Source organism: Oncorhynchus nerka, linkage group LG18, assembly GCF_034236695.1.
Source record: "Oncorhynchus nerka isolate Pitt River linkage group LG18, Oner_Uvic_2.0, whole genome shotgun sequence".
NCBI classification, from domain to species: domain Eukaryota; kingdom Metazoa; phylum Chordata; class Actinopteri; order Salmoniformes; family Salmonidae; genus Oncorhynchus; species Oncorhynchus nerka.
The window spans coordinates 52,816,861-52,842,024 of NC_088413.1; the positions used below are offsets into that span (position 1 = coordinate 52,816,861).

The following is a 25,164-nucleotide window of genomic DNA, read 5'->3' on the forward strand; positions in this document are numbered from 1 at the left end:
GCCCTCCATTTGACAAATCTGACCATAACTCTATCCTCCTGATTCCTGCTTACAAGCAAAAACGAAAACAGGAAGTACCAGTGATGCGCCCAATATAGAAGTGGTCCAATGAAGTGGATGCTAAGATACAGGACTGTTTCGCACAGATTGTAATATGTTCCGGGATTCCTCTGATGGCATTGAGGAGTTTACCACATGCATCGACGACGTCGTCCTCACAGTGACTGTACATACACTTGAAGTCTGAAGTTTACATACACCTTAGCAAAATATCAGTTTTTCACAATTCTTGACATTTAATCCCAGTAAAAAGTCCCTGTTTTAGGTCAGTTAGGATCACCACTTGATTTTAAAAATGTGAAATGTCAAAATAATAGTAGAGAGAATGATTTATTTTAGCTTTTATTTCTTTCATCACATTCCCAGTGGGTCATACGTTTAGCCTTCCACAAGCTTCCCACAATAAGTTGGGTGAATTTTGGCCCATTCCACCTGACAGAGATGGTGTAACTGAGTCAGGTTTGTTGGCCTCCTTGCTCGCACACACTTTTTCAGTTCTGCCCACAAATTTTCTATAGGATTGAGGTCAGGGCTTTGTGATGGCCACTCCAATACCTTGACCTTGTCCTTAAACCATAACTTTGGAAGTATGCTTGGGGTCATTGTCCATTTGGAAGACCCATTTGCGACAAAGCCTTAACTTCCTGACTGATGTCTTGAGATGTTGCTTCAATATATCCACATACTTTTCCTACTTCATGATGCCATCTATTTTGTGAAGAGCACCAGTCCTTCCTGCAGCAAAGCACCCCCACAACATGATGCTGCTACCCCCGTGCTTCATGGTTGGGATGGTGTTCTTTGGCTTGCAAGGCTCCCCCTTCTTCCTCCAAACACAATGATGGTCATTATGGTCAAATAGTTCTATTTTTGTTTCATCAGACCAGAGGACATTTCTCCAAAAAGTACGATCTTTGTCCCCATGTGCATCTGCAAACCGTAGGTTTTGGACCAGTGGCTTCTTCCTTGCTGAGCAGCCTTTCAGGTTATGTTGATATAGGACTTGTTTTACTGTGGATATAGATACTTTTGTACCTGTTTCCTCCAGCATCTTCACAAGGTCCTTTGCTGCTGTTCTGGGATTGATTTGCACTTTTCACACCAAAGTACGTTCATCTCTAGGAAACAGAACGCGTCTCCTTCCTGAGCGGCACGACAGCTGCGTGGTCCCATGGTGTTTATACTTGCGTACTATTGTTTGTACAGATGAATGTGGTACCTTCAGACATTTGGAAATTGCTTCCAATGATCAACCAGACTTGTGGAGGCCTACAATTATTTTTCTGAGGTCTTGGCTGATTTCTTTTGATTTTCCCATGATGTCAAGCAAAGAGGCACTGAGTTTTAATGTAGGCCTTGAAATACATCCACAGGTACACCTCCAATTGACTCAAATGATGTCAATTAGCCTATCAGAAGCTTCTAAAGCCATGACATAATTTTCTGGAATTGTCCAAGCTGTTTAAAGGCACAGTCAACTTAGTGTATGTAAACTTCTAACCCACTGGAATTGTGATACAGTGAATTATAAGTGAAATAATCTGTCTGTAAACAATTGTTGGAATAATTACATGTGTCATGCACACAATAGATGTCCTAACCGACTTGCCAAAACTATTGTTTGTTAACAAGAAATTTGTGGAGTGGTTGAAAAACTAGTTTTAATGACTCCAACCTTAGTGTATGTAAACTTCCAACTTCAACTGTACATATCCCAACCAGAAGCCATGGATTACAGGAAACATCCGCACTGACCTGAAGGCTAGAGCTACCGCTTTCAAGGAGTGGGACACCTCCGACAAGCCATCAATCAGGCAAAGCGTCAATACAGAACGAAGATCGAATCCTACTACACCAGCTCTGACACTCGTCGGATGTGGCAGGGCTTGTAAACAATCACGGATTACAAAAGGAAACCCAGAGGGAACCATGAATGAGAGCACCAGCTGTTCTGGATGACTGTGTACCCACGCTTTCCATAGCCGTTGTAAGACCTTTAAACAAGTTAACATTCACAAGGCCGCAGGTCCAGACGGATTACCAGGATGCATACACAGAGCATGCGCTGACCAGGTGGGAAGTGTCTTCTCTCACATTTTCAACCTCTCCCTGAACAAGTCTGTAATTCCTATATGTTTCAAGCTCACAGAACGGGACCGCCGAGTGCTGAAGTGCATAAAAATCATCTGCCCTTGTTTGCAACACTCACTACCGAGTTCCAAACTGCCTCTGGAAGCAACATCAGCACAAGAACTGTTCATTGGGAGCTTCATGAAATGGGTTTCCATGGCCGAGCAGCCACACACAAGCCTAAGATCAACATGCACAATGCCAAGCGTCGGCTGGAGGGTTGTAAAGCTCGCCGTCATTTGAGTCTGGAGCAGTGGAAACGCGTTCTCTGGAGTGATGAATCACGCATCACCATCTGGAAGTCCGACTGAAAAATCGGGGGTTGGTGGTTGACATCAGAATACCACCTGCCCGAATGCATAGTACCAACTGTAAAGTTTGGTGGATGAGGAATAATGGTCTGTTTTTCATGGTTTGGGCTAGGTCCCCGACATCAACCACATCAAACACCTTTGGGATGAATTGGAAGGCCGACTGCGAGCCAGGCCTAATCGCCAAACATCAGTGCCTGATCTCACTAATGCTCTTGTGGCTGAATGGACGTAAGCCCTCCAAGCTCATCATTAGGCTAAGGACCCTGGCACTGAGCACTTCCCTCTGAAACTGAATCCTGTACTTCCTGATGGGCTGCCCCCAGGTGGTGAGGGTAGGCAACAATACATCCGCCACCCTGACCCTCAACAAGGGGGCCCCTCAGGGCTGCGTGCTTAGTCCCCTCCTGTACTCCCTGTTTACCCACAACTGCGTGGCCACACACGACTCAAACACCATTATTACGTTTGCTTATGACACAGCTGTGGTAGGCCTGATCACTGACAATGATGAGAAAGCCTATAGAACCCCACAGCGGATGTTTCATAATACCCATGAAACCTAGCGGTTAAACGGGGAAATGGTTCCAATAATTTTTCCACTATACATTTTTCCCCATAGGTGATTTTGTAAACGCTTAAAATAAGTGCTGTATTTCATGTAGGCTTACCCTGGAGTGATGTTTTGATAACCAAGTGAATCTCTCTCGGACAAGGTGACTTTTATCAATATCGCCCGGGCTGTAGTGGAGCGGGTCGAGAGCTTCAAGTTTCTCGGTGTCCACTTCATCAAGGATCTATCATGGTCCACACACAACAAAGCCTCTTCCCCCTCAGGAGGCTGACAAGATTTGGCAAGGGCCCTCAGATCCTCAAAAAGTTCTACAGCTGCACCATTGAGAGCATCTTGACTGGCTGCATCACCGCTTGGTATGGCAACTGCTTGAAATCTGACCGCAAGGAGCTACAGAGGGTAGTGCATATGGCCCAGTACATCACTGGGGCCGAGCTCCCTGCCATCCAGGACCTCTATACCAGGCGGTGCCCTAAAAATTACCAAAGACTCCAGCCACCCAAGTCATAGACTGTTCTCTCTGCTACCGCACGGAAAGAGGGACCGATGCACCAAGTATGGAAACAACAGGAGCCTGAACAGCTTCTACCCCCAAGCAATAAGACTAAATAGTTAGTTAAATAGTTAACCAAATAGCTACTCTGACTATCTGCATTGACCCTTTTTGCACAAATCTTTTTTTCCTCAACACATATACTGCTGCTACTGTTCATTATCTATCCTGTTGCCTAGTCACTTTATTCCTAGTTATAATAGATGTGTAGTATTTACTGTACATATCTACAGTGCCTTCAGAAAGTATTCACACAGTATTCACACCCCTTGCCTACACACAGTACCCCATAATGTCAAAGTAGAATGATGTTTTAGGACATTTTTTGAAATGTATGAAAAGCTGAAATGTTTTCAGTCAATAAGTATTCAACTCCTTTGTTATGGCAAGCCTAAATAAGTTCAGGAGTATACATTTGCTTAACAAGTAAAATAATAAGATGCATGGACTCGCTCTGTTTTCAATAATAGTGTTTAACATTTTTTTGAATGATTACCAAATCATATACAGATAATTCTAAGGTCCCTCAGTTGAGCAGTGAATTTCAAACACAGATTCAACCACAAAGACCAGGAAGGTTTTTCAATGTCTCGCAAAGGGCACCTATTGTTAGATGAGTAAAACACTTTAAAAGCAGACATTGAACATCCCTTTGAGCATGGTGAAGTTATTAATTACACTTTGGATGATGTATCAATTCACCCAGTCACTACAAAGATACAGGCGTCCTTCCAAACTCAGTCGCTGGACAGGAAGGAAACTGCACAGGGATTTAATCAAGGCCAATGGCAACTTTAAAACAGTTACAGAGTTTAATGGTTGTGATAGGAGAAAACTGAGGATGAATCAACAACATTGTAGTTACTCCACAATACTAACCTAAATGACAGAGTGAAAAGACTAAAGCCTGTACAGAATACAAATATTCCAAAACATTCCTCCTGTTTGCAACAAGGCACTTAAGTAATACTGCAAATAATGTGGCAAAGAAACAAACTTTTTGTCCTGAATACAAAACTTTATTTTTGGGGAAAATCCAACACATCACTGAGTACCACTCTTCATATTTTCAAGCATGGTGGTGGCTGCATCATGTTATGGGTATACTTGTCATCGGCAAGGACTAAGGTTTTTTAAGATAAAAAGAAACGGAATACAGCTAAGCACATGCAAAATTGTAGAGGAAAACCGTGTTCTGTCTGCTTTCCAACAGATACTGGGAGACAAATTGACCTTTCACTAGGACAATAACCTAAAACATAAGGCCAAATATTGCTTACCAAGACGACGTTGAAGGTTCCTGAACGGCCTAGTTACAGTTTTGACTTAAATCGGCTTGAACATCTATGCAATGACCAACAAATAACTTGACAAGAATAATAAAATAATATGCAAATATTGTACAATCCAGGTGTACAGAGCTCTTCGAGACTTACCCAGAAAAACTCACAGATATAATCGCTGCCAAAGGGGATTTGAACATGTATTGACTCAGGGGGTTGAATACTTATGTAATGAAGATATATTAGTGCTTTATTTTCAGGATTTTTTTTTTTTTTTACAAATGTTAGAATTCTTCTTCCACTTTGACATTAGAGTACTTTTTGTAGATCATTGACAAAAAATGACAAATTAAATCCATTTGAATCCCACCTTGTAACAACAAAATGTGGAAAAAGTCAAGGGTGTGAATACTTTCTGAAGACACTGTCCTCAATGACCTCCTACTCCTGCACATGAACTCGGTACTGGTACCCTGCATACCCTCCAAGTTATCGTTACTCGTGTATTCATTACTACGTGCTATTACTTTTCTATTGTTTCTCCATTTCCTTTCTCTCTGCATTGTTGGGAAAGGCTCGTAAGTAAGCATTTCACTGCTAGTCTACACATGTTGTTTACAAAGCATGTGACAAATAAGATTTGATTTGAACAAGACAGTTCTCGCTCCTCCATCCAGGCTTATAGAATGGAGCCAGGTGGTGTGATTCTCTGTTTCTCCAGGTTATCTGAGACCAGGTTCACATTACCAACAGAGCAGAGCACAGGGAGTCCTGGTCCCCCTTGGCCCCAGGAAGCCCTCCACTCCAGGCCATCCAGATCTGGGGAGGTTTCACTGCCCCATTGTTGTGACAAGAACAATGAATCTAAAAAGAGACAGCAGTCAAGGAAAACACAACATAAAGAATTGAACTTTCACAAAATCACCTGATGGAACCTTTTTCTAAACTTGCACTCACATCATGGAAATCTCTCTGGGTTGACCCAGAGCCTTAGAAGCAGGTTTAAAAAAAGCCCTATTTGGTTTAGCATTGTGTGCAAAAACGAATTTATTGGGGTTGACCCCAGCTCCTCTTTTGTGTGACAGCCATCTTGGAAAACAATGGCAGGAAGGCTTGAAACCTGAGAGGAACTGAATCTGCCATTTAAAAAAAAAGATATATAAATATATGACTATTTTTTGCTCGCTGAAATGTTCCCTCCTCTGTTTAGAAAAACCTTGTTTTTGTGTCCGAGAGAAGCCGTAAAGTGATGTCTAAGCATTCAATGGCCCCGGCAATAAGGCTGTGTTTAACTGGACACTTGGGGACAGTTGTTTTGTACCGGGGCTGGAGCAGGGGGCTTGCTGCAGGGGGCCTGACTGAGGAAGCCATGGCCGCCCAGCAAAACAGCCATGAACCTCCCGGCCTCCTCATGGTGGGACCTAGGCCTAAATGGAAGCCGGCTAAAGGTTAGAGGTTTAAGACTAACAAATCATGCAACACTTTACTGGTATTTAAGCCCCCCCCACCCCCGCTTTTGCTTAGATGGATACACAGACATACACTATACTACCATGCTGTAGCCCCTGCAAGGCTATGTACGAGCATGCACACACACACACACACACACACGTATAGGAGTGGGTGACTGCCCCACTGCTATACTGTGTCTGTGCATAGTATATGCGCATGGTGCTTCTACATCTGCATTGCTTGCTGTTTGGGGTTTTAGGCTGGGTTTCTGTACAGCACTTTGTGTCATCGGCTGATGTAAAAAGGGCTTTATAAATACATTTGATTGAAATCTGTGTCGAGGATGATCCCTAGTACTCTTCCCGAGTGGTTTGTGATATTACAGTTAAAATCAGTGTGTTTGGTATTAAAATCTCCCATGATGATGGTATGGCCGTTGTCTGTCAGAGCAGTGGCCAGTTTTTCAGAGGGTGTTGTTGAGGGTGGACAGTATATAGTGGGTATCAGGTCAGGACTGGTCTGCGGGTGATTAGAAGGGGAGAAGAGAAAGAGAGAGGAAGTTCTTGATCTCAAGCTTACCCTGCTCCTCTGGGGCCTCATCTATAACCGTTGTGTACATTTTACACAAAATATCTGCTTGTGCCATTTCTGAAAAGACTGTACACACAAAAATAGAGATGTATAAACTTGGCGCCCACCATACATACGCATATTACCAGCTATAAATCAGACCTGTCGTAAAACTAGGCGTGCATGAACGAGCATCCGCCTGAAAAACATCCACTGTTCACCTTTAATGGTGACAATAACGCCCTTATTTGCTGTATACTATGGAAGTATTGGAATTAGGCCAAGACTGTAGGCTGTCTAAAGGAAATAGCATTGGCGAACTTGATCAAATATCTTTGGAGGTGTTGGCAGAATGTTTTCTTTTACAGTGACATTTGCTGTAGTCTGACTGTTTCTGAAAGACAAAAACAATAGCAAGTTGTTGTGGACCTATACTGTAAACGGATTGAATTCATACTGTTATGCATTTTTCCTAACCTAAATATCCTGCACCGCCTGCCAATTCTGAAACAATATCTACTCTGATGATTGTTTTTACTACAGTAGGCTATACTTACAGTGGTAGTTTTTACTACAGTAGGCTATACTTACAGTGGTAGTTTTTACTACAGTAGGCTATACTTACAGTGGTAGTTTTTACTACAGTAGGCTATACTTACAGTGGTAGTTTTTACTACAGTAGGCTATACTTACAGTGGTAGTTTTTACTACAGTAGGCTATACTTACAGTGGTAGTTTTTACTACAGTAGGCTATACTTACAGTGGTCGCTTACACACATCCATGTAAAATATCTACTGTCTGTTCACCTGTATGTTATAAACCGCGTTTCCTTTCAGAGAGCGAAAGTTTGAAATTATAATAGCATATCTAATAGGCCCAATTAATGAGAGATGAGCATGGTCATTTCTTGTATGGCTACTTAGGGAATATGTTCTCATCATGGCCATAAAAGGTGAAGAATTTATGATTTATGTATTGTTTCTAAATGAAATATTGTCTTCTTGAGAAATTTGACATTACAATATACAGATGTAGCCTACAAATGTCAATGGAAAAGGTGAACCATCTGTTCTACCTTTAAACTATGCTTCGGACCGGATAGGGCAAAATACTTGAAATAGCTTATCCATTTTACTAGGCTACTGTGAATTGGGTCCAGTTAAATGAGCGATGGGACAAATGGTAGCCTATCCTAACAGTGTTACCGCCTAAGGTGCTTCTACAAAGTTTTGACTCAGGGGTGTGAAAACGTACATAAATGAGATATTCCTTTATTTGATTTTTAATACATTTGCAAACACTTAAAAAAAAAAAAACCCTTTTTCACTTTGCCATTTAAGGGGTATTTTGTGTAGATGGGTAAAAATTTTAAAAAAAATAACATTGAATCAATTTTTCATTCAGGCTGTAACACAACAAAAGGTGGAATAAGTCACGGGGTATAAATGCTTTCTGAGAGCACTGTATATGCCTTTAAAAACCCCATTCGACTTTACGCTGTCCACGTCACTGCTCCAGGCCTCAGCCGTGTTTCTTCCATTAAGGGCTGCTCATAAAAGGATCTATCTAAGGGTGGAAAGATGAGCAACAGACGACTGCTGGGGAGACCACATGGACATCGGGTATGTACGTAGAAGTCTACGCTACGCTGCTGTGGCTCTAACACCGTCTGTGAACTTGTACTTGTGTCTCACACAGGACATACCGTACTGTGCTTTGTGCGAGTGCTTGTTCGTAAAACTTGGATAATAACATTTCGTCATTCATCTTAAATAATTACAGTGACGAGTGCATTCCATATGGTTTTCAATTACAAAGAGGGACTGAACCTAAAGTCTATAAGTCAATAGCTAAATATTTAAGACAGACATAAAAGATACAGATAAAAATGTTTAGATTTATAAACCTGTCTGACCAGGACAATGTTTTCCTATCAATGTGACATATAACAAAGACAACATCCTCAATAACAGAGGGCAAGAGGTCAGAGAAAAGTCCCAAGCCAATCAGAAGGGATCTGTTTGCCCCCTATAGAGTGACAGAGGTCAGTGAGTGACGTAGAAGGTAGATAGACATCCTCCCTCACCCCCATTTCCACCAAACCCCACCTCCCTTATCTGCCTATGGAGAGCAGAGGAACGAGTGACGAGGGCCAGGGCCCACTGTGTGATAAGGGCATGTCCTGTTCTCTTCCAGGGGCCTCCGGGGCCACGGTGGGGGCTACAGGCTGACCAGCACCAGGACAAACTCCCAGCCTTGTTTTCGCACCAAGGTATGAGCCTGACCCTGGCTAGCTGGCTGACAAAGAGAGAATGGGAGAGGAAGGGATGGAGTGAGGTTCATCTAGAGTTCAGAGCAGATATTTGCCAGTAGTCTCGCGCCGCAGGAAAGTTAAATTGCTTCCGGATCCACGTATCCACCTCTGCGATACCCTTCCTTAACCCCACCACTCCCCCTGCCCTCTCCTCTCCCTCCCCTTGCTCAGGCCAGTGTCAGCCAGTCAGTGAGTCAGTCGTGGCTGGGCTGGTCCCGTGGCAGAGGGTCACAATGTCAGACGGGAAGCAGTCTTTGAGCAGTATGCCTCTGTCTCTCTGGCTGTCCAGCTCACCAATGAAACCATGCCAGTAGATGACCAGTCCTGGACCAAACCTATGGAGTGGGAGAAGACAGAAAGACATTAACGTTGATGTCATCAAACTGTCGAGCAAGGCATTCATCAACAGAACAGAGACAACATAGTGAGGTACTGAAGAAGCTTCCAGACAGTTTCCCACCCAAATCCCATATGCTTATGGCTGTTTACTTTGGATTTTGGGAGGATGACAGTGACAGTGAATTAGAGAGTGAGCGAGAGAGAAGGAGAGAAAGAAAGAGAGAGAGAGAGAGATTGATTGAGATATACAGAGGAGATAAGCTCTTTGAGGTGCACTCCTTTGATCCCTGTCCAGGAAACTTGTGCTGAATCAAACAAAAAGCTGCAGGTGCGATAAGATCCCACTGACACAGTGATATACACACCGGATCACCTTACAATGGCACTGAAATAGCAATAATCATAGTAGCAACAAAGCCCCAGCCAGCCCTAGAAACCTCTCTGTCATCAGAAGGCTCCTATACAGTGCACAGAGCCCAGAGAGAGTTCAACTAAGAGGCTAAGTGAACTGCCCCACTAAAACAGTGCATCAGTCTGTGACAGCGAGGCAAACTAGCTAAGCTAGTCCAGCAGCGTCCAGCTGTTTCATTCACATGCTTCACTCTCCAGGCCGACAGACAGACAGCCACTTTGCCTAGGCTCACAAGTGCTGTTCCAAAGCACAACGAATAATGACGACTCGCCAAGCAGCCGAGGAAAAGTCAAGTTCAGACAATATTCAAATGTACACCCCCCCCCACCCCCACACCTCTAGCTCTCGTCGCAGCGTCGTGTTTTATTGGCCCCATCACATATCCTGAGCCCCATTGAAAAGGCTCAGAAGCAATTAAAATGGCAGTGTGGCTGGAGAAGCATTGCGCTATTTCACTGCTTCTCCCTGACATGTGATAAATCATCTTCCAAGCTATTTATTACACCCCAAAGATCTGCCAGTGGCCCCCTATGTGTAGCGCAGATCATACCTATTCTTTGAACTCTAGCCGCCATGCATAAAGTCATGTCACAGTTGAACTTTCAGGTTCGGGAGAGCAGCCCCCTTTGCGCAGAAAAACAGATTGGGAGTGAACAGTGAAGTAAGGCAATCTGGTTCCTGACACTCTATCCTCAGACAGTAAAGGGTGTTTTGGGGTCTCTGAAGACGTCTCTGAAGAGCCAGACAGGAAGCTGCCCAAAGGGGCTGCAGAGAGTGAACCAGGAAGTTCAGCCCAAAGGCAGAGTTCATAAAACCTTCATAACCTTGGAAGGTTCCACGATCAATCATCAAATCACAGCCTATTAAAAGTAACAACCCCAGCCAAAACCACAGAAGGATAGGAACACTAATGCTCAGAATAGTAGCGACTGTAAGTTATGTGCTTGGTGATACTGCATAGGTGTGATTATAAATAATCGTCTCGTTGACCTCTGACCTGTGTGTGACAAGACATCTTAGCGATGTAATTAACCACAACAGAGCGCTCCAGTGTGAACATTTTACACGCACATGCGCCTAAATATATTTTTGCCGTGCGACCTGGACTTCACATTTTCATTGTGGTCCTAAATTTCTTTACGTGCTCCTACATTTTCCAACTTAGGCACACACGTGCTCCTTGTAAAAAAAGGTCAGCGTAAAGCCCTGCACAACCTGCAGAGGTAGTCAGGTGTCATGACATCAGCCTTTACATCACACTATAGTTACATTTACACTTTCAAGGAATGCATGTAAGATGTATTCCTGGTCAACCAACTGACACACATAAAGCATGTACACACATGTAGGCCTACACACTCCCCCTTCCTGTACCAGCCCCTAAAAGCAGTACACTCCTGCACCCCCGTCCTGCATTCCCTGTTTTACAGTGTGTGATTTACGGCCCTGTATCTGTGAGCAAACCAACGGGCCAAAGCTAACAGCCCCAGAGAAAGCCCACAGATGTAAACGGCAAGTTCACCGCAAAGTCACACACATAGCTCAGCCTATTCACTCCACACAGGGCAGGCTCAGACCTCCTTTCCCCCTCATATTCCAACCAGCCACGGCACGGGCAGCACCACAACTCTCTTTATGGAATTGTTATGGAATCAAAACCTAAACATTTACATTAGATGACTCTGAAGAAGGGGTTACGCTCCTCTTTCCTGTACTGTATGTACTCATCGCTTGGCGAGGGGGGCCGGGAGAAGAGGAAAGGGGGGAACGGTTCATAGAGAGGGGAGAGGCAACCTTCTGAAAAGGTTCAAACTGTACGTCAACAGATAACGCGTACAGCGATGTACGATACATCACAGCCATGGTTTGTCAGGGGAGGCCAGGCACAAATTGAAACAAGCTAAATTATAAGCACAGGGGAACAAAATGGGTTTTGACTCCTACTCTGAATTAATAAGAGTCAATACTAGTGGAGGACGTTAAAGTAAAATCCCAGAGCATGGCCTAGCTCTAGAACAATAATACTGGTGCTGACGGAGGATAGGTGGTGAGGTAAGCAAAGGGTCAAGGGTCGTAACATGGGGTCGAAGTTAAGTAAGTACGGTTGGAGACCACAAACGATGGGGCCCAGGTATTTTCATTGGACAGAGTCAAAAAGAAACAGAAACTCTTACAAAACTCAATGTATAAACCTCCTCTAAAGGAGCATGGTAATGAATTATAAACCTCCTCTAAAGGAGTATGGTAATGAATTATAAACCTCCTCTAAAGGAGCATGGTAATGAATTATAAACCTCCTCTAAGGGAGTATGGTAATGCTGTATAAACCTCCTCTAAGGGAGTATGGTAATGAATTATAAACCTCTAAAGGAGCATGGTAATGAATTATAAACCTCCTCTAAAGGAGCATGGTAATGAATTATAAACCTCCTCTAAAGGAGCATGGTAATGAATTATAAACCTCCTCTAAGGGAGTATGGTAATGAATTATAAACCTCCTCTAAAGGAGCATGGTAATGAATTATAAATATCCTCTAAGGGAGTATGGTAATGCGGTATAAACCTCCTCTAAAGGAGTATGGTAATGAATTATAAACCTCCTCTAAAGGAGCATGGTAATGAATTATAAACCTCCTCTAAGGGAGTATGGTAATGCGGTATAAACCTCCTCTAAAGGAGCATGGTAATGAATTATAAACCTCCTCTAAAGGAGCATGGTAATGAATTATAAACCTCCTATAAGGGAGTATGGTAATGAATTATAAACCTCCTCTAAAGGAGCATGGTAATGAATTATAAACCTCCTCTAAAGGAGTATGGTAATGAATTATAAACCTCCTCTAAAGGAGTATGGTAATGAATTATAAGCCTCCTCTAAAGGAGAATGGTAATGAATTATAAGCCTCCTCTAAAGGAGCATGGTAATGAATTATAAGCCTCCTCTAAAGGAGCATGGCAATGAATTATAAGCCTCCTCTAAAGGAGCATGGTAATGAATTATAAGCCTCCTCTAAAGGAGCATGGTAATGAATTATAAGCCTCCTCTAAAGGAGCATGGTAATGAATTATAAACCTCCTCTAAAGGAGTATGGTAATGAATTATAAGCCTCCTCTAAAGGAGTATGGTAATGAATTATAAACCTCCTCTAAAGGAGTATGGTAATGAATTATAAGCCTCCTCTAAAGGAGCATGGTAATGAATTATAAGCCTCCTCTAAAGGAGCATGGTAATGAATTATAAGCCTCCTCTAAAGGAGCATGGTAATGAATTATAAGCCTCCTCTAAAGGAGCATGGTAATGAATTATAAGCCTCCTCTAAAGGAGCATGGTAATGAATTATAAGCCTCCTCTAAAGGAGAATGGTAATGAATTATAAGCCTCCTCTAAAGGAGCATGGTAATGAATTATAAGCCTCCTCTAAAGGAGCATGGTAATGAATTATAAACCTCCTCTAAAGGAGAATGGTAATGAATTATAAACCTCCTCTAAAGGAGAATGGTAATGAATTATAAGCCTCCTCTAAAGGAGCATGGTAATGAATTATAAGCCTCCTCTAAAGGAGCATGGTAATGAATTATAAGCCTCCTCTAAAGGAGCACGGTAATGAATTATAAGCCTCCTCTAAAGGAGCATGGTAATGAATTATAAGCCTCCTCTAAAGGAACATGGTAATGAATTATAAGCCTCCTCTAAAGGAGAATGGTAATGAATTATAAGCCTCCTCTAAAGGAGCATGGTAATGAATTATAAACCTCCTCTAAGGGAGTATGGTAATGTGGTATAAACCTCCTCTAAAGGAGTATGGTAATGAATTTATAAACCTCCTCTAAAGGAGCATGGTAATGAATTATAAACCTCCTCTAAGGGAGTATGGTAATGCGGTATAAACCTCCTCTAAAGGAGCATGGTAATGAATTATAAACCTCCTCTAAGGGAGCATGGTAATGAATTATAAACCTCCTCTAAAGGAGCATGGTAATGAATTATAAACCTCCTCTAAAGGAGCATGGTAATGAATTATAAGCCTCCTCTAAAGGAGCATGGTAATGAATTATAAGCCTCCTCTAAAGGAGCATGGTAATGAATTATAAGCCTCCTCTAAAGGAGCATGGTAATGAATTATAAGCCTCCTCTAAAGGAGCATGGTAATGAATTATAAACCTCCTCTAAAGGAGAATGGTAATGAATTATAAACCTCCTCTAAAGGAGAATGGTAATGAATTATAAGCCTCCTCTAAAGGAGCATGGTAATGAATTATAAGCCTCCTCTAAAGGAGCATGGTAATGAATTATAAGCCTCCTCTAAAGGAGCATGGTAATGAATTATAAGCCTCCTCTAAAGGAGCATGGTAATGAATTATAAGCCTCCTCTAAAGGAGCATGGTAATGAATTATAAGCCTCCTCTAAAGGAGCATGGTAATGAATTATAAGCCTCCTCTAAAGGAGAATGGTAATGAATTATAAGCCTCCTCTAAAGGAGCATGGTAATGAATTATAAACCTCCTCTAAGGGAGTATGGTAATGTGGTATAAACCTCCTCTAAAGGAGTATGGTAATGAATTATAAACCTCCTCTAAAGGAGCATCGTAATGAATTATAAACCTCCTCTAAGGGAGTATGGTAATGCGGTATAAACCTCCTCTAAAGGAGCATGGTAATGAATTATAAGCCTCCTCTAAAGGAGCATGGTAATGAATTATAAGCCTCCTCTAAAGGAGCATGGTAATGAATTATAAGCCTCCTCTAAAGGAGCATGGTAATGAATTATAAGCCTCCTCTAAAGGAGAATGGTAATGAATTATAAGCCTCCTCTAAAGGAGAATGGTAATGAATTATAAGCCTCCTCTAAAGGAGCATGGTAATGAATTATAAGCCTCCTCTAAAGGAGCATGGTAATGAATTATAAGCCTCCTCTAAAGGAGCATGGTAATGAATTATAAGCCTCCTCTAAATGAGCATGGTAATGAATTATAAGCCTCCTCTAAAGGAGCATGGTAATGAATTATAAGCCTCCTCTAAAGGAGCATGGTAATGAATTATAAGCCTCCTCTAAAGGAGAATGGTAATGAATTATAAGCCTCCTCTAAAGGAGCATGGTAATGAATTATAAACCTCCTCTAAGGGAGTATGGTAATGTGGTATAAACCTCCTCTAAAGGAGTATGGTAATGAAGGTAATGAATTATAAACCTCCTCTAAAGGAGCATGGTAATGAATTATAAACCTCCTCTAAGGGAGTATGGTAATGCGGTATAAACCTCCTCTAAGGGAGTATGGTAATGAATTATAAACCTCCTCTAAAGGAGCATGGTAATGAATTATAAACCTCCTATAAGGGAGTATGGTAATGAATTATAAACCTCCTCTAAAGGAGCATGGTAATGAATTATAAACCTCCTCTAAAGGAGTATGGTAATGAATTATAAACCTCCTCTAAAGGAGTATGGTAATGAATTATAAACCTCATCTAAAGGAGCATGGTAATGAATTATAAACCTCCTCTAAAGGAGCATGGTAATGAATTATAAAGCTCCTCTAAAGGAGCATGGTAATGAATTATAAACCTCCTCTAAAGGAGCATGGTAATGAATTATAAACCTCCTCTAAAGGAGTATGGTAATGAATTATAAACCTCCTCTAAAGGAGCATGGTAATGAATTATAAACCTCCTCTAAAGGAGCATGGTAATGAATTATAAGCCTCCTCTAAAGGAGCATGGCAATGAATTATAAGCCTCCTCTAAAGGAGCATGGTAATGAATTATAAGCCTCCTCTAAAGGAGCATGGTAATGAATTATAAGCCTCCTCTAAAGGAGCATGGTAATGAATTATAAACCTCCTCTAAAGGAGTATGGTAATGAATTATAAACCTCCTCTAAAGGAGCATGGTAATGAATTATAAACCTCCTCTAAAGGAGCATGGTAATGAATTATAAGCCTCCTCTAAAGGAGCATGGCAATGAATTATAAGCCTCCTCTAAAGGAGCATGGTAATGAATTATAAGCCTCCTCTAAAGGAGCATGGTAATGAATTATAAGCCTCCTCTAAAGGAGCATGGTAATGAATTATAAGCCTCCTCTAAAGGAGCATGGTAATGAATTATAAGCCTCCTCTAAAGGAGCATGGTAATGAATTATAAGCCTCCTCTAAAGGAGAATGGTAATGAATTATAAGCCTCCTCTAAAGGAGCATGGTAATGAATTATAAACCTCCTCTAAGGGAGTATGGTAATGTGGTATAAACCTCCTCTAAAGGAGTATGGTAATGAATTATAAACCTCCTCTAAAGGAGCATGGTAATGAATTATAAACCTCCTCTAAGGGAGTATGGTAATGCGGTATAAACCTCCTCTAAGGGAGTATGGTAATGAATTATAAACCTCCTCTAAAGGAGCATGGTAATGAATTATAAACCTCCTATAAGGGAGTATGGTAATGAATTATAAACCTCCTCTAAAGGAGCATGGTAATGAATTATAAACCTCCTCTAAAGGAGCATGGTAATGAATTATAAACCTCCTCTAAAGGAGCATGGTAATGAATTATAAAGCTCCTCTAAAGGAGCATGGTAATGAATTATAAACCTCCTCTAAAGGAGCATGGTAATGAATTATAAACCTCCTCTAAAGGAGTATGGTAATGAATTATAAACCTCCTCTAAAGGAGCATGGTAATGAATTATAAACCTCCTCTAAAGGAGCATGGTAATGAATTATAAGCCTCCTCTAAAGGAGCATGGCAATGAATTATAAGCCTCCTCTAAAGGAGCATGGTAATGAATTATAAGCCTCCTCTAAAGGAGCATGGTAATGAATTATAAGCCTCCTCTAAAGGAGCATGGTAATGAATTATAAGCCTCCTCTAAAGGAGCATGGTAATGAATTATAAGCCTCCTCTAAAGGAGCATGGTAATGAATTATAAGCCTCCTCTAAAGGAGCATGGTAATGAATTATAAGCCTCCTCTAAAGGAGCATGGTAATGAATTATAAGCCTCCTCTAAAGGAGCATGGTAATGAATTATAAACCTCCTCTAAAGGAGCATGGTATTGAATTATAAGCCTCCTCTAAAGGAGCATGGTAATGAATTATAAGCCTCCTCTAAAGGAGCATGGTAATGAATTATAAACCTCCTCTAAAGGAGTATGGTAATGAATTATAAGCCTCCTCTAAAGGAGTATGGTAATGAATTATAAACCTCCTCTAAAGGAGCATGGTAATGAATTATAAACCTCCTCTAAAGGAGCATGGTAATGAATTATAAGCCTCCTCTAAAGGAGCATGGTAATGAATTATAAGCCTCCTCTAAAGGAGCATGGTAATGAATTGTAAACCGATTCGAGGCTCCAGTTTCTGTAATTGCGGCTTATTATGGGGGCTGCCTCTCTCCTTAACCTAGCGGGTGCGTATTATCCGCCGCTCAGGGGAAAGTCGGCGATCTTCCAATAAACACCTAACTGCATAACGAGTTTGTGAAATTGTTTGTGAAATGTAGCTAATTTCAGCGAGCGGGGACACTTGGCTTGACAAGTCAGGATGGGCGGAGATTGGGACTGCCAGGCGCACTGTCTGTCGTTAGCGTTAACGAGCGGGTGGTGTGGGTTCTCTCTGAAAGCAGGTGCCATGCTGCTAAGAACGGCAGCTTAATGAGAGCACAGCACTTAGGAACAAAAAAAGATGCAAATAGAGGTGCACAGAGAGTAGTATTAGTGCTGCTGCTGCCACACACACACACACACACACACACACACACACACACACACACACACACACACACACACACGTGCGCATATACAATTGTAGCGTAATTAATTGACTAATTGCAGCCCTCCACATGTCAGTTTCAACCTCTCCACAGTAGTTCTAATGGAAAGTTATAAAAATGTTTTATTTGATTTCTTAGTAGCACCACAGTACACTCTGTGAATGTTCCTGGATGTCAGAGAGCAAGGCCTATATTTCAGCCTTTAACATTCCAAAAAGAAACAAAGATCAAGGTTCATTTGACGTGTCAAGAATAGTGAGGCGGTTCTCTGATAAATCTGCACAAGAAAACACGTTTATTCGACACTATTTGGTGTAACCGAAATGAAGACAAAATTACCCCCGACTTTACCATACTTTCCCCTCATTCTACATTACCAACAAAACCGTTTCAACAAATGTCCCTGAAATGATTCAGATAGCATAAGACCCTACATGACGGTGAACCTTACAGGGTTGAGGTCTCCACACAAAGACGTCTTTGTTGTCCGGTCCCATACATCAGGTCGCAAGGTAAACTGGTAAAGGCACAGCCAAACATGAGCTAAGTCAGGGGATTCTTTTCTTTTTCTCTCTCCCTTGAAATACAGGTCTGGAACCTGCTCAACCCCTTTCGGGAAGAAGTTGGAGAGTGACTAAGTACAAGACAGAGAGAATGGGATGAATAGAGGTAGAGAAAGAGGGGTGGAAACAGAAGGGATGGGAGACAGACCGAGAGAGAGACAAGAGAGAGAGAATGGGATGAATAGAGGTAGAGAAAGAGGAGTGGAAACAGAAGGGACGGGAGACAGACCGAGAGAGAGACAAGAGAGAGAGAGTGTATGTGTGAGAGATGACCAAACCATCCTTTACAGCCATGGTCAGTTGTTGCTGTGGGTGGCTGATTAATAGGGGTTTATTTATAGGGCTTGAATTGGGCGGTGGAACTCCAGGTCTGTAAGCCAGCCGATACGGCCTCCTTGAGAACCCTGCATGTGTCTGTACATACTGCCTGCACATTTCAATAGCCCAGTCTGGAGGCCTGCCTGCGTCAGTCAGCCCAATGATAACAGCACAGCACTGATAATAAAGGCTCTTTCTCCAGCCTATCCACAAACAGGATATTTAAATGGCTGATTCGGCCCAAAGAGGTGGCCTCCAATGAAGCAGGCAGTAAATAAGCAACCCCCCCCCCATGTGTTGCTGCCCGACTGTTCATAAATAACACAAGGTGAACAATCAAGTCAGCCAACCAACAGAATCCACATCACCACCTCTTCTCTTCTCTTCTCCTCCTCCCTCCTTCATGGTTCTGGAAACATTCAATTCTGCTCAGGTATGTCAAATAAAAATATCAGGGGGCCAGAGCCAATTCTATCAGGGGGCCTCCAATTCTCCGTAATTAAGGTGGAATAGAGGGCAATACAAAATAAAACAACTCGCCCCACAGTTTGTATGCCTTTCCACCCCTCCTGTCGATGGGGCTTGGAAATGGGACGTGACGTTGTTGTTGGGATGCTTAAGTACAAACTGTAAAAAAATGAATACAAAAAGACTCAAAGTATGTGAAATGATAATGGACCTATATCTTTATTCATAATATTATCTTCGATAACTAACCATCACCAAAATAAAAGCTAGACAGTCAGTGGAATTGAAAACAATCAATTTAATATGATTTATTTTGTTATTAAGTTTGAGCAAAATAACACAGCATTAGAATTGCATAGAATTGCAGGAAATTATCTTTAAAACAGCAACAGTTTCTCTCAGCTCCATGGCTAAATGTATAGAATTGCAGGAAATTTACTTGCAAAAATGTATCATCTCGGCTCCATGAAGAACATCTGAGAATTGCAGAAAATTGGCCTGAAAATGCTACAAATATTATATATATAAAAAAAGAAAAACACACCAAGACTGGGGCACCACACCCACCACCTAAGCCTCTTTTTGGTTCTTATTCCTCTATAACCGTTTGTGGTGAAGAGGGGGATGAAGGGAAGGGGAGTTTATGCCCACCGGCGTAGGATGCCAATAGGAGCGAGGGAGATTAGAGGCGATTATGGAGTTTATCAGGAAACCTCTGTGACCCTGAGAGTAGGACTTGCCCTGGGACCTCTGACCTTGGCTGTCATTGGTCAAGGCTCTGCTCATGTCGTATAGCCTGAAATACAAGAAACTGGCCAAGAAACAGTCGACCCAACCCCATAAACAACCATGTACTGTTAAGCATGCTAATCATATGACCTTAGAACCCCAAATCCCTTCCCATAATCCCATGCTCCGACAGCAAGGATCCCACTTCTGACAGCAAAAATAGTCATGACCTTATATTGCCCTACACAAATCTATCCCCACTATCTGCTTCAACTTTATAACCCTTCTTTATCCCGTCACACTATCACCCTTCACAACCCTAACGCCTTCCAAAAACTACCACTTACAGCCCCCATATCACCCTTCACAACCCTAACGCCTTCCAAAAACTACCACTTACAGCCCCCATATCACCCTTCACAACCCTAACGCCTTCCAAAAACTACCATTACAGCCCCCATATCACCCTTCACAACCCTAACGTCTTCCTACCAGGATCCCACTTCTGACACCAACTAGCGTATTTTAATCATATCACTCTCTGCAACCCTATAAAGCCTATCAGCTGTACTGATAACCTGGTTAATACATGGAGGGTAGCGAGGATCGTCTCCAGCCGAATCTGGATGTTATAATTGTATCAAACTACTAAAGCTCATTACCCTGCTCTGGTGTACTAATCACTTGGCCTCTATGGGTGAGAGTAGGACTGAGACATGTAATAAGCAGCAGGCCTGGCCTGTCTGTGATAACTGAGATGGAGGGCCAGATTTAGACTCATCTAATAAGGCTGACACGGTGCTAGCTGGGGAGAAGTGGACGATCGTAATGATGATTATTCTATCAGGTTCATTAACGGATACAACAGGATCCTGCCTGTGGATGAGAGCCCGAATGAACACTGTATGAAATATGTGCAAAACGAACACATATACAGTTGAAGTCGGAAGTTTACATACACTTAGGTTGGAGTCATTAAAACACATTTTTCAACCACTCCACAAATTTCTTGTTAACAAACAGTAGTTTTGGCAAGTCTGTTGTGTCATATACACAGTAGATGTCCTAAGTCATTTTCCAACAATTGTTTACAGATTATTTCACTTATAATTCACTGTATCACAATTCCAGTGGGTCAGAAGTTTACATACACTAAGTTGACTGTGCCTTTAAACAGCTTGGAAAATTCCAGAAAATGATGTTGTGGCTTTAGACGCTTCTGATAGGCTAATTGACATCATTTGAATCAATTGGAGGTGTACCTGTGGATGTATTTCAAGGCCTACCTTCAAACTGCTTGACATCACAGGAAAATCAAAAGAAATCAGTCAAGACCTCAGAAGAAAAATTGTAGACCTCCACAAGTCTGGTTCATCCTTGGGAGCAATTTCCAAACGCCTGAAGGTACCACGTTCATCTGTACAAACAATAGTATGCAAGTATAAACACCATGGGACCACGCAGCCGTCATACCGCTCAGGAAGGAGATGCGTTCTGTCTCCTAGAGATGAACGTATTAAGGTGCAAAAAGTGCAAATCAATCCCAGAACAACAGCAAATTACCTTGTGAAGATGCTGGAGGAAACAGGTACAAAAGTATCTATATCCACAGTAAAACGAGTCATATATCAACATAACCTGAAAGAAAGGAAGAAGCCACTGCTCAAAAACCGCCATAAAAAGCCAGACTACGGTTTGCAACTGCACATAGGGACAAAGATCATACTTTTTGGAGAAATGTCCTCTGGTATGATGATACAAAAATAGAACTGTTTTGCCATAATGACCATCGTTATGTTTGGAGGAAAAGGGGGGAGGAGGCTTGCAAGCCAAAGAACACCATCCCAACCGTGAAGCACGGGGGTGGCAGCATCATCTTGTGGGGGTGCTTTGTTGCAGGAGGGACTGGTGCACTTCACAAAATAGATGGCATCATGAGGAAGGAAAATTATGTGGATATATTGAAGCAAAATCTCAAGACATCAGTCTTGAGGTTAAAGCTTGGTCGAAAATGGGTCTTCCAAATGGACAATGAAACCAAGCCTACTTCCAAAGTTGTGGCAAAACAGCTTAAAGACAACAAAGTCCAGGTATTGTAGTGGCCATCACAAAGCCCTGACCTCAATCCGATAGAAAATGTGTGGGCAGAACTGAAAAAGCGTGTGCGAGCAAAGGAGGCCTACAAACCTGACTCAGTTACACCAGCTCTGTCAGGGGGAATGGGCCAAAATTCACCCAACTTATTGTGGGAAGCTTGTGGAAGGCTACCTGAAACGTTTGACCCAAGTTAAACAATTTAAAGGCAATGCTACCAAATACTAATTGAGTGTATGTAAACCTCTGACCCACTGGGAATGTGATGAAAGAAATAAAAGCTGAAATAAATCACTCTCTACTATTATTCTGACATTTCACATTCTTAAAATAAAGTGGTGATCCTAACTAACCTAAGAGGGAATTTTTACTGGGATTAAATATCAGGAATTGTGAAAAACTGAGTTTAAATGTATTTGGCTAAGGTGTATGTAAACTTATGACTTCAACTGTACCTACAGACACATATTCCGCAGTAAGGAATGGATTTGACCAGGCTCGTGCATTGGAAAACCACGCTACACTGTAGCTGCACTTTCCGGCCATTTGGTCTTCGTTAGGCACCAAACACAGTCAACCCTGAGAAGAAGAGGTCTCAATGCATGTTTAATGCTTAGTGAGACCACTAACTCATCTTGTACCCAAGCTCAAGTAGAATCTCATATCAGGGTGACCTGTGTATGTGCGTGTGTGTGTCGGGTTCCTTTCAGATCTGCTGCATTATGGTCTGACGTGCTCTGACACACACTCCCCTGTTTTGGCTGAGGAGAAAAACCAAAACAACCGGCGGTCTGGCCTTGGTCCTGTCTGCTTTGAGTTCGGAGCAGAGGGGGCGGTCATACAACAAGCTAACCTACCATGATGTCCTCATCAGAACATACCAGAGAGAGCACAGTACACAAGCTGGTGGTCTATGGCTACAGCACAGATCTTCATCCATCCACTGCGGACGCATTAAACTCTTCTTTCTCTTTCCATCGCTCTCCATCTTTCACGCTCCTCTTTCTCTGTCCCTGTCTTGCCCTTTCCAACGCTCTCACTTTTTTTATCTCGCTCTCTCCTCCTCTACCTCACTGGATCAAGTGTCATGTGTTGGGGAGTTCACCTGATCTCTCCCAGAGATGTGTTCCCCGTCACCCCGGAATGGCAGTCTACATCACCAGAATGGACCAACCCCTTCCATTATGTTATGCTGAGTAGGAATTCATTAGGAGATGATGCCTTTAGAATGCATTTTGTCTCTCATGTAACAAAGGAATAACAAGTAGCACTTCCAACAACCAGGGACAGTTTAATCTTGTAACTCTGAGTCGTGTCGGAGTTGTTTTACTCAACACACACTTAAATCTTGTGTTGAGTGAAAGATCAGTATTTTACTCATTCACTAATTCGTCAAATCAAAGTTTATTGGTCGCGTACAGTTTAGCAGATGTAGGGGGGTGCAGCAAAATGCTTACGTTACTAGCACCTAACAACGCAGTAAAATGTCAAAAAGGACACAATATACAAATTAAATTGTGTAGATATATATATATACATACACACACACACACACACTACTGTTGAAAAGTTTGGGTCACTTAGAAATGTCCTCGTTTTCCATGAAAACATACATGAAATGAGTTGCAAAGTGAATAAGAAATATAGTCAAGATGTTGACAAGGTTATAAGTAGTGATTTAAAAAATAACAATAATTTTGTCTTTCAAACTTTGCCTTCGTCAAAGAATCTTCCATTTGCAGCAATTACTGCTTGCAGACCTTTGTCATTCTAGTTGTCAATTTGTTGAGGTAATCTGAAGAGATTTCACGCCATGCTTCCTGAAGCACCTACCAGTCAAAAGTCAGTATTTTTACTATTTTCTACATTGTAGAATAATAGTGAAGACATCAAAACGATGAAATAACACATATGGAATCACGTAGTAATCAAAAAAAAGTGTTAAACAAATCAAAATATATTTTACATTTGAGATTCTTCAAAGTAGCCACCCCTTGCCTTGATGACAGCTCTGCACTCTCTTGGCATTCTCTCAACCAGCATCATGAGGTAGTCACCTGGAATGCATTTCAATTAACAGGTGTGCTTTGTTAAAAGTCCATTTGTGTAATTTATTTCCTTCTTAATGCGTTTGAGCCAATCAGCTGTGCTGTGACAAGGTAGGGGTGGTACAGTATACAGAAGATAGCCCTATTTGGTAAAAGACCAAGTCCATATTATGACAAGAACAGCTCAAATAAGCAAAGAGAAACTAAAGTCCATCATTACTTTAAGATATGAAGGTCAGTCAAGCAAGTGCAGTCACAAAAATCAAGCGCTATGATGAAACTGGCTCTCATGAGGACTGCCACAGGAAAGGAAGACCCAGAGTTACCTCTGCTGTAGAGGATAAGTTCATTAGAGTTACCAGCCTCAGAAATTGCAGCCCAAATAAATGCTTTACAGAGTTCAAGTAACAGAAATCTCAACATCAACAGTTCAGAGGAGACTTCGTGAATCAGGCCTTCATGGTTGAATTGATGCAAAGAAACCACTACTAAGATGGCGCCGAAGAATATGGCAGACGTTTTACGTGCCCCCAGCCGATTGTGTTTTTTTGTTTGCAACTTTTTATTAAATTTTTTAACTTATTTTGTACATAATGTTGCCGCTACTGTCTCATGTCTGAAAATAACTTCTAGAAATCAGTACTGCAATTACTCCCCACGGACTAGCAGAATCCTCTTTATCCTTTCATGACTCTGACGAGCCCACCGCAAAGGATACGCTGCTTCCTCGGGAACAGGCCCCAATCCCCGTGATCTGCATGAAGAGGAGGCGGAGAAAGAGGAGCCGAAGGTCCGGATGCCTTCTGAGAATTCGCAGGCGATCAAATAAACCCCTACTTCACTCCATTCTGCTAGCAAACGTACCATCTTTGGACAATAAAATCAACAAGTTACGCAGAAGATTTAAAAACTACCAACGGGACATTAAAAACTGTAACATCTTATGCTTCACGGAGTCATGGCTGAACGACGACAACATCAACATATGCTGTAGACCACACACCCTACCAAGAGAGTTTTCATCTGTATTCTTCGTAGCTGTTTACATACCACCACAGTCAGAGGCTGGCACTAAGGCAGCATTGAATGAGCTGTATTCCTTCATAAGCAAACAAGAAAACGCTCACCCAGAGGCAGCGCTGATAGTAGCCGTAGACTTTAATGCAGGGAAACTTAAATC

At 41.9% G+C, this 25,164-nt stretch overlaps 1 protein-coding gene across 2 annotated transcripts in view; it reads right to left on the minus strand.

Moving 5' to 3' along the window:
• Window positions 1–8,190: 8,190 nt before the first annotated feature.
• The window catches only part of cdin1 (CDAN1 interacting nuclease 1), an 81,306-nt gene continuing 64,332 nt past the window's right edge, over window positions 8,191–25,164 (minus strand). For both annotated transcript variants that reach the window (XM_029687869.2, XM_029687870.2), the window contains exon 12: window positions 8,191–9,584. In XM_029687869.2, the coding sequence (XP_029543729.1) occupies window positions 9,428–9,584 (157 nt within the window). In that variant the 3' untranslated portion in view covers window positions 8,191–9,427. The remainder of the gene's footprint in view (window positions 9,585–25,164) is intronic.